Raw genomic sequence first — 10,802 nt, 5'->3', positions numbered from 1 at the left:
GATGAGAAGTGGTGTACAGTCAAAGTGGCCTTACTGGATTTTGAAACAAAACGTAGCTTAGGGACGGCACCTTTTTATGCTCTATAACTGAAGCGCTAAATTAAGGATGTGTTCTAGTTTCTGTGTGAACTGGGGCCAAGAGAATTGTTAGTCCCACACGTTACTTTTTAAAATCAGTTTGACAGTTTGTCACCGTATCAATGATTGACCTGCAGTTACATTAATTTTCATTGATATTTTGTTATTAAATGAGCGGTTATAGTCTAAAGCAAAGTACTGCTATTGGACACGAGAGTTCAGCATTTTATTGCACAGCAGAAAAAACATCACCTTGGTGAAAGAAGACCTGGGTGCTTTGCAATGTTGGCTAGCTCTTCATACTACAGAAAATAAAACTCATACACAGGATAGACATTAAGGTTGTTGGCAAAGGGTTCTTAAACATCCTTTAGAAACTGGCTAGGGGGAAAAAAACATGCATGTGTCACAGAGCTACGGCAGTATGATTGTGAATTATTAAATTGTACAATGAGTATTTCTTTCTAGAGCAGCTTTCCGTCTGGAAGATATGAAAGTTAACTTTTGTGCAGATTACATGGAGACCAGTTAAACAGAAAAATGTACCCAGGCAGAAACCCTCAAAAAGGGGAACAAAAATATCCACAAAAAGACACTAATGCAAAACTGATCCATTTAAACAAAGAGGAGCGACACAAGCAAACCAGTCTTTGTGAGTCATTCCTCACGTTAGAAGCCATTCATCCAAACGGCATGGAAAGAAGAATTGCACATCACGTCGACTTCTTTTAGGATGTTTTACAGACCGTTAATCATCTGCATAAGCAGGCCAGCCAACAGGAAATGTCTATTGCAGCTGATTGTAGTTCCTAGGAAGAGCGAAATTAATTTCACCAATACAGGATGACTTTAAACTTTGTTTCACTCTAATTGCCTTTTGATCATGCAAGATAACAGAACCAAAAAAATCAAAATCTCTCAGAAAGGAAGACTCGGAACAATGACAAGTTTAAACATTTATAATTGGAATTAAATACAAAGAACAATGGGGGTTTCAAATCTATTTTGCAGGTCTCATGCTTGATTTCTTTTATTGTAACAAATTTTTTTTATAATAATGCAGAAAAAATAAACCTACCACTGCCAGCAAGGAACTCCACCTCCACTGTAACATTTTTCTGTCCAAATAGTCCGTTTGCTGAGACTGTGTATTTCCCAGCATCCTTTCTGCTCAAGTTAGTGGGCAGGGAAACCACCTGCCCATCTCTGAACCAGGTGACTAATGGTGGAGGGTTTCCTCTCACCTCACAGCTGAGGCTCTCTCCCTCTCTCACCCGCAGCTTTGTTTGACACACGAGCTGTGGACCAACTGAGAGAAAAGATGGTCACCAGGAGGGAGAGGAGGAAAAAAAACATTGAGAAAGACAGATAGGAAAAACAAGGTTATGTTTTATTAGATTGTTTTATATCAGGAAATAGGTTGTCGATCTTTGCCAGACCTTCCTTCACAGCGCTGCGGAGGAGGGTCTGGCTAGTCCCCGCAGCATCCCGGGATGTGCTCTGGTTTATTGGCATTTCTTTAAACAAATCACAATCGTCTTGGGCGGTGCTAAGCACCGGACAGAGCCACGGTGCCTCTGCAAAATAGCCGCGGGAAGAACTTGTTTTGGTGGAACGTGTACGTTCAAAGGTTGTTTAGTCGTTCAACAGAAAACTCAGATTGGACAGATAGTCAAGCTAGCTGTCTGAGTTTACCCTTCAGAGTTCTGAGGAGCAGTTAACCATAGTCCTCAGAAATCCACCAGAGTTTAAAATTCCAACACAAAGAAAGAGGAAGGTGACTGACATCCGAGCCGAAAAGAGTGACATCCAGCGGAATTTCAAGCGGCAGTCTCGGAGCAATCCCGGAAGTTGAACGTCGTGGATATAGAATAGGAAATAAGTGGGATATTGAAAAGAAGAAAGACAGATCTTAATCTTGTAAAGAGACCCTAGAGAGGGGGAATGGAGGGAGGTTGAAATGCAATTTTTTAGAGTTAAAAAATTATACTCACAGTGGACTGTGGCAGTGAGTTTTTCTGACGTCACGACTGGAGGGAGCTGTGGTCCATCAGGTCCCAGTTCTAGCTTTGCTTCACACCAGTACTGGACTCCATCATCTTCTTTACTGGGTGTGATGTTTAAAGAGAAGATCTCAGTCACTGGTTTCTTCTCTGTGTTGTTGTTGGACTGAGGTTGACCCAGTGCTGTCTGTCCTCTGTAGAACGTCACAACGAGGTTTTCAACAGGAGCAACGTGCTGTACTGTACACTGCAGAGTGTACTGATGACCCTCAGACATCGGCCCAGTGTGATTAACAAAGCTGATAGACACTCTGTCTGGAGGCTCTGTGCAGACAGATCAACAGATCAGCCACGCAGAAAATGATACATTTTCTACCATGTCAGAAAGACAGAAATAGGAACTCACTGTAGACCGTTAGAGTGAGATTGATGTGACATTGCCCTCCCTGTTCAGATAGTGCAAAGCACGAAGGCTTCTCATTCCACTCAGTCATGCTGTCCACACTCCAGACCACAAAAGGACCCATACTGAGGCTAGGAGCTCCCTAAAAGTTGCAAAAGGACAAAAGATCACAATTTTAGATTATTTAATAGAATGTTTTAGAATAGAGTGCTTGTTTATTAGGTAAACTTGTACAATGAAATAAAATACAGTAACCTTGCAATGAACACTATTTGTGAAGCTTATGATGTTCAGTTTTTTGGCATTGTCTGTGTCTATTTGCAGATGGTGTTCAGAGTTTTGAGCCTTCTTGCAGTCTCTGTGTGTTTAGAGGGCTGCGCACTACTTTCGTACTTCTCAGTTTTGCTAAGACATAAAGGCGTTTGAACGTTCACATGGGCAACGATTTGGAAAACCAGAAGCTTTCATGATCTGAGCTTGAATGGTGCCCTTTTATAGGACTAACAACAGACAATCAATCAAATTTATTTATAAAGCACTTTAAAAAGCAACCAACGTTGCACAAGGTGTTGTACAGGACAAAGTAGAAATCATTTAAAACATTTACAGCATCTAACATTTAAAACATGTATATACACAGTATCACAGTAAAAATGTTTGCACAAAAATGTCAGCCTCAGCTGGGAAATGCCAAGGAAAAAAGGTGGGTTTTAAGAAGAGATTTAAAATTAGACCGTGAAGAAGCCTGTCTAATTTTTTATTTTTATTTATTTATCCTTTATTTTACCAGGTGATGTCCCATTGAGATAGTCAAATCTCTTTTATAAGGGAGCCCTGGAGCAACAGTACACAAGTTACACAGAATCACAAAAACAGACACAGCAAACAAAAAACTGATTTACAGTACATGTAAAACAATTTAAAATAACATAAAAAGGCTTATTGAAAACATGTACATTGTTCAAATTTCATTTAAAATGTTTAAGTGGGATGAGAACAGAAAGCTTCAAAACATTTTGGAGTAAATTCCAACACCAAGGAGCAGCATAACTAAAAGCAGTCTTGCCAGATTCTGTTGTTACACGTAGGATATTCAGAGCCAAAATGTTAGTGGAGTGGAGATTGTAAAGATGATAATAGGCAGAGGTAGCTCATTCCATATTTTTGGAGCTGCCACAACAAAAGCACGATCCCCTTTAAGTTTCCGCTTTGTTTTTGGGACACTCGGGCGCAGTCAGAGTGTAGGGGTCAAGCAGCTCGGACAGGTAGGATGGGGTAAGACCATTTGAGGATTTAAACACAAATAAATTAATTTTGTGGAGTGAAGCTAACACGGGGGTAATGTGCTCATATTTACATGCGCCAGTTAAGATACGCGCTGCAGCGTTTTGCACCATCTGAAGACGAGCAACTGATGCGGCACTGATGCCTACATATAGGGAGTTATGTTATATACGGTAAACCAACAGAGTGGTCACAAAGGCGTGTATTACTGTCTTAAAGTGCTGCCTGGTGAGAATCAGCTTTATTTTGGCTAACTGCCGTAATTGTCAAGCTTAATATCGGAGTCAATTTTAACCCCTAAATTGGTAACGGTTGGCTTGACATATTGAGCCAAGGGACCCAGATTGACAAAAGGGTGCAGTGTGGACACCAAAAACCATCACTTTCGTTTTTGTTTCATTAAAACCTCAAAAGTTAGAAGCCATCCAGGCCTTTATGTCATCCAGGCATTCGAGCAGTGGTCTGAAAGCGTCGCTCTTTTTAAGTGCCACATAGATCTGGCTGTTGTCAACATAGCAGTGGAATAGAATGCCATGCTTCCTAAGTATGGAACCAAGCGGGAGCAGATAGAGAGAGAAAAGAAGAGGGCCTAAAACAGAGCCCTGTGGGACCCCACATGAGAGAGGAGGACACCGACTCACCACAGCTGACACAGAAAGTGCGACCTTCCAAATAGGACCTGAACCAGCTGAGAGCTACACCCTTGATTCCCACCCACTGCTCCAAACGAGAAATCAGGATTTCATGGTCCACCGTGTCAAATGCAGCAGTTAGATCAAGAAGCACCAAAACAACACAGTCACCAGAGTCAGTAGCTAGAAATATATCATTAAATACCCTTAAAAGAGCAGTTTCGGTGCTGTGCAGAGTTTTAAAACCAGATTGGAAGACTTCAAGAATGTTGTGTTCTTCCAAAAAGGCCATTAGTTGACTGTAAACCAACTTAACCAGTATTTTAGAAAGGTAGTTTAGATATTGGCCTGAAATTGGCTAGATCTGCAGGATTGTGGCCAGGTTTTTTAATTAAAGGTTGGACTACTGCATGTTTAAAATTTCCAGGGACCACACCTGAGGAAAGGCTACTGTTAACAACTGCAAAAACAGATGGACATAGTAGGGAAAACATCCTTAAAAAGTCGAGGAGGGACAATGGGCCTCATTCATCAACCGTTCTTACGAAGAAATGTGTTCTTAAACCCTTCTTACAAACTTTTTACGAAGATTCTGGCATTCACTAATGTTTTCTTAACTTGTATTTGTTCTTAGCTAAGAACAAAATCTACGAACACTGAAAAGCACTCTTACGCACATTTGAGTGATGACAATTTGCTCCAAATGATTGCTGAGAACCCGGGCGCAGCGCCGCTGACCCTCGGTAATACAGCCCCGGTAAAAGTGAAAATGAATGAACGTTTTTTTTTTATTATTCCCGTTTTTAAATCAAAGTTGCTACATCTATTTCTCTCCACAGCGTCGTTTACTCCTCCGCCAGGCTGCGTAAGACACGTTCATATCTTATTTATTTGGCTGGACCTCTTCACATCTCCCCATTTGTGCTGCTTCACACACTTTATTTGCTTACTTGCATGGTTAAAGAAAATAAAACTGGCTTAAAATACATCCATGAATAAAACCAACTGCATTCCTATTCTAACAACACATTTCCGTTTTATGCTGGTTAGGATAGGAACTTCTTTTAACAGCCAGGCCTTGTTTGTGGTAGTGGACACGTTCTACTTTTACTAAAGTAAATATGTCTCTTGTTATTTGTACTTTTATTTAAGTACTGAGATTCAGTACTTCCTCCACCGCGACTCTGACAATCTCCAAAAACCTGTCTCCCAGGAGGTGCACAGGAAGTGTCCTTATATGGGAATTTGCAGGGCGTTTTTTTATGCTAATTAGGAACAACTGGCACGCGCTTTCAGTTACGAAGACGTGGGATTCATCAATCTTACGAACACAGGTGCAAACAAATCTGCTGTTTAAGAACACGTCATGAATCCGATGTAGACTTTTCTTAGGAACCTTCTTAAGAACATATTTAAGAGAAAACTTAGGAAGATATTGGTGAATGAGGCCCAATGTCTTCTTGTGGAAGAAGTACTAATTCGCTAGTCAAGGGCTAGCTCTCCACCAATCAGATTGGTCATTGAGTCCGACTGCCCACTGGCCGATTCAACAAGTCAAATCAGCCGACGGCTCCTCCGACTGACGACGGCACAGAACACACCGAACAGACTTGAGTCACCGACCTCGCCAGACTGTCCGACGGTCGATAATCGGGTTGGTGTGTCAGAGCCTTAAGAGAGCACTGATCCACTTACCAGTCTGACTTCCCAACCAAGAGGCAAAAAATCCATCCTTGATACAGAGCAGTTAGCTGTGACTGGATCTCCGAACCTGTTGCAGGAGAGTTTACACAGTTAGTTGTCTCGAATGTACACAGCAACAGGGAGGAAGTATGCGTCTCAAAGTGATAACACAAATAATAACGAAGCAATCTGTTCAAAGTAGGTGCTAGTCCGAGCCTTTCTTATGTTATAATTTTATTGACTGCATTTGTGCACAGATTGGGCAAAGTAAAGATCTTCAATTTGTTCTGGGTTGCACAGCTTCCATGTTTTATCTTAATCACTAGTTTATATAGACATCAGCTGCTAAACAAGCGCTGATAACTGTCAGAGTAGAATATAGTATTATAGTATTATAGTAGTATCAAGGGTCTAAGCTTATCAAGCAAGGGAGTCCAGTGTTCTCAGGGTAACAAACACCTTGTAACCAATGCTACCCAATGCTCTAGAGCACTTTTATAATATGTCTCATTACTTTGTCACATACACTGCATCTCATTTTTCTACAGAAGTGTGAATCTCCTCAGTTCAGTGCCTGAAATGGGCCGGGCACTTTAGATTTTTGTTTGAACTGTTATTAGCAGTATTATTATTAGGCTGATATTTATACTGGCTATGACTCATGGCTTATTGAGGAAAAAAAACAAGCAGTTCTATGTAAAATCAGACATTCAGCACCCCCGTAATGCCCGAATGGAATGATTCTTAGTTTCACAATCACATTATCAGACACTACAACGATTCCCCTGTGAAATTGGCAGTCAAGTTGAATGTTCTACTATTTGGGGTTCACCCCTACAAGATCTACGTATGAACATACTGCTAAATTAGGGTACTGGCACCTTTTTTGGTCCAATTCAGACACTGCCTCAAGTTTCTCTATTCTTTTCAAAAGCAAGGAAAGGAAGACACAAGAGGAAACGTCATTTGAAATTATTTTGAGCAGCAGACCCTTTAATCATTGAGCCACTGCACCACCCTGAAATAATCACCAGCTATTCTTGCGTCAACATACCTGACCATCAGAGTGGAGGGTGATATCGACAGAGGGCAGCGGACCTTTTCTGTTGGCTCTCCAGAGTTGCTGATGATGGGTGGTGGGGTACTGAGAGAAGGAGACGGTGGAGATGCGAGGGTTGTTGGAGAGGGAGGTAAAATTTGTGACAGAAGAGGTGGAGCAGATGTGTGCATGGAAACAGGGGATGAGGTAGCTGAGGTCACAGGAGTGGTCACAGAGTGGGAAGAGGAAGAAAGACACAATAAATCACTTGATGTATCTTGAAGGCTCCCTCCAAATCAGAATACACACTACAGGTAAAGGTCATTTCTCTCAAAGAATACATACCATTTCATAATAATTCAATCTTCTGCACAGAATAGAACCTAAAATGCAAGAGTTAACAGCCTATTGGAGCTGACATGAATCCACATATCTAATATATGTTAAAGTATCTGTAGTGTTAAATCTCTGTTGATGCTTTTAACAAGCAGCTGAAGACGTACTTCTTTAAACTGGCTTTTGTGTCATGTTAACAATTTTAAATTTTTATGTTTTTTTATTGCGATTGGTATTGTATTCCTTTTTTGCGTGCTCAGTTTATTGTTGGGTCTTTTTATCGTCTTTTTATCATCTAAAGCACTTCTGACATTGTCAGTAAAAGTTGCTGCATCAACGTTATTATATTAAATACAATTACAGGAACAAAATGCTGTATCTCGTCATTTGTTTATGTTGGTGCAGTAAGCTGTGTGACCTTATGAGTCATTCTCACTGTCTTTACATAATACAGGTGAGGGTCAATTGAATTTTGCCATCTTGTGAAATAATACTCTTTTTAGCTGATCTATTGTAAACCATTGTTTCATAGCGCCCTGAATACACCCACTGTGTTCCTCTGAGGAAGGAAGGACACCCTGCCCAAGTCAAAGAACTCGCTCCTCTTTTCATGACCATTGTTCCCCTGAATCCTGAGGTTGTTCTGCTGCCTTTCAGACGATCTCACACACAGTAGCTATCTGGTGTGTGTGTGTCGGCATACCGGCTGTCAAAATGTATAGTTATGCGTCCCACATGCCAGTCTGCAAAATGAGTGAAATAAGACAACAGCCAGGTTATGTCTTCACCAACAGTCTCATCTCGAGCTAAATGTTGAAAATAAAAATTAAAAATTAAACTATTTTTTTCTTAATTCACTAGTATTCGGTGATCGAAGAAGTACTCGGATCCTTTACTTAGGTAAAAGTAACAATATTACAATGTTGAAACCAGCATTCAAATTTTGACTTAATGCAAATGTAAGGCAGTATTAGTAGGAAAATATAGTTAAAGTATCAAATCAAGTACTAATTGTACAGAATCAACACTGTCAGTGGTTGATTATGTGTTAATTTATTTAAATTATTATTATTCAACCAGCATTTGAATGCTGTTCTGAACTTTTAATCTACTCTGAGGTGCTGGATCATTTCATTTATAAATAACAATGGATTCAATTTTATGAGATCATATGTTTGAATTTCTTCAAATATTCAAACTAACAAGAAACTATAGGACAACTGGAAACTAGAGGATTTGAAGTATGAAGTAACAAAGTAGAAATACTCAAGTCCCTCAAAATCGTACGTATACAGTAAATGTACTTAGTGACTTTGCACCATTGCTAGAATTGTCATTCATCAGTTATGACACACACACCCCCATACACACACACTGTACATGTACTACAAATGAAATGCCTAAAATTTCCCTTTGTGATCTTTTCTACCTGTGGTTCCCAACCTTCAGGTCGAGACCCCCGGACAGGGTTTCTACAATAACTCTGAGAGATCACAAAGTGATGTCAGAAAATTTCAGATGGGGATAAAAAAGAAGAGAAAACATGACTGCATGGGTCGCAAGTACATCCCTCACACGGCAGAAGAACTACTTTAAAATAAAAGTCTGTATCATCTGCTCTACCCTGACTGATCTCACATTGAGCGTATTGTGTCATTGTACCTACCCCCGTAGCTTTCAGCTAGCTGTCATTTCACTCACCTGAGCCGAGCAGGCAAAGCAGCAGAAGCGTGATTGGCTGTCCAGACGCACTCATCCTGCATCAGGTTCCCAAAATACTGGCTGTTGATAGGACGTCTCTCTCAAACACCAGTTACTAGCTGCGCGATGCTGGCTGTAACACGGCCTGCGTCTTCTGAGAAAACACATGGGGTATTTTAGGTTTTTATGGGTGTGTATGCATGTGCTTTTTTTTTGAGTGTGTCTGTAGCTGATAATCAGGCGATTCCTTTACTTTGGCCTCTGAAACCCACCATGGGCGTTGTCTTTTAGTAAATCAAGAGAGGAAGGAAGGGAGGGTCAAGAATAATGCAGTGTAGTGCTGCTGCAGCACAGAGGGTAAGAGTGTGTGTGTGTGTGTGTGTGTGTGTGTGTGTGTGTGTGTGTGTGTGTTTCTCATGAAATGATGGATCATGAATGTATTGCTGTGTGCACCACATTGACTGCTGTATAGGAGAGCTCTGTAGGTCAGAGGTTGGTGGGTCATAAAGCACAGGACTTTCATGTTGAGGAGCAGAGCCTTTTACCCAGGGAACCAGTGTTAGTGTCGCGGGAGTATTACTTAAGGGAACCTGTGATTTAATCCAAACCACAATCCACAATCTTTTTTTCTGATCTTAACTAGTCCTTTTGGTCAACACAGTCTCACTCCCTACTCGTCAAATGTATGACGCATGGTCAAGGACCCTGGCGTCAAGTTTCAACGAAATAGGGGTACCCTTGACGTTATTTTTCGACGAGGGGGTCCGTCAGATAGACATTCATGTTATTCCCTCACCGTCGGATATCGACGAAAGAAAAAAACACGCCCCCCGCCCCTTAACTCGAAATCTGTGACACTTATTGGTATTTTTAGCCCAGTAACCGCTGTTTTAATCAACATTATTCACGAGATATTATCATGGTTTATATGTATTTCTTTTTATGTTATTATTTCGGTATATTTCGGCCAGGGAAGCTGGATTGCTTTTTTGTTGATTTATATTTTTTAAACTATAATGCTACATCTATCAACATTTATTTAAATGTTATCAAGGTATTCATTTCTTTACTTTAATAATATTATTTCGGTCTTATTACCGGTGAAATATTACAGTATATGCTGTAATACAGAACATTACGATATGATCCGAGCAGGAAGCATTCAAAAACGATAGGCCTGTGGGGAATGTGACATACATAATTCACCTTATTTGTTAAGTGTGGTTCTACACACTGTTGATTATTAACGCAGCACCTTGTTCTTAATATGGTTCTACATGCAGTGATAAACGTAATACATATACATGTAATTTACTGTCCTTAGTCACTTCATGTAATTATGACTGTTCAGGGACGGCGGCCCCTTTAAATGTTCTGAATGCGTGATGACGTCAGACGCTACGGGGGTTTGTTGTTGGTCAGCGCCTTTTTTCCTGGTTGAGTTGTTGTCTTGCTAAAAAGTAAACGACACACGCACTTGTGTGCTCAACGTGAGAAATTGCCTCTTGTAAATATACTTCAATTTCCACAGGCCTATCCCCCAATGCAATCCGGCCATTCATTTCAAAGAATCGGGCAGCGATCAGCTGGTCTTTAACGCCAGGATCGCTTCAATATACATGTATACAGTCAGCGATTGTGTC

General features: G+C 40.6%; 1 protein-coding gene across 1 annotated transcript; it reads right to left on the bottom strand.

Moving 5' to 3' along the window:
* Positions 1-295: 295 nt before the first annotated feature.
* LOC114572368 (hemicentin-1) lies at positions 296-9,389 on the bottom strand. Its single transcript, XM_028603976.1, has 7 exons — positions 9,160-9,389; positions 7,138-7,333; positions 6,096-6,171; positions 2,488-2,626; positions 2,073-2,405; positions 1,157-1,387; positions 296-887 (listed from the first exon to the last, which is right to left on the bottom strand). The coding sequence occupies exons 1-7, from the start codon at positions 9,212-9,214 to the stop codon at positions 817-819; spliced, it is 1,101 nt and encodes a 366-aa protein (XP_028459777.1). The 5' UTR covers positions 9,215-9,389; the 3' UTR covers positions 296-816.
* Between the last annotated feature and the right edge of the window lie 1,413 nt (positions 9,390-10,802).

This window comes from Perca flavescens, chromosome 2 (assembly GCF_004354835.1).
Source record: "Perca flavescens isolate YP-PL-M2 chromosome 2, PFLA_1.0, whole genome shotgun sequence".
In the NCBI taxonomy this organism is placed as follows: Eukaryota; Metazoa; Chordata; class Actinopteri; order Perciformes; family Percidae; genus Perca; species Perca flavescens.
Note: the sequence above shows the minus strand (reverse complement) of the source record. Positions and strands in the feature narration are given on the sequence as shown.

Excerpts from the sequence above, each read along its gene's own strand:
- LOC114572368 (XM_028603976.1), bottom strand. The coding sequence starts at position 9,214 with ATGAGTGCGTCTGGACAGCCAATCACGCTTCTGCTGCTTTGCCTGCTC. Across the intron at positions 7,334-9,159 it reads GCTTTGCCTGCTCGGCTCAG|CTACCTCATCCCCTGTTTCC; the intron begins GTGAGTGAAATG and ends CTGTGACCTCAG. Across the intron at positions 2,406-2,487 it reads TCTCACTCTAACGGTCTACA|AGCCTCCAGACAGAGTGTCT; the intron begins GTGAGTTCCTAT and ends CTGTCTGCACAG.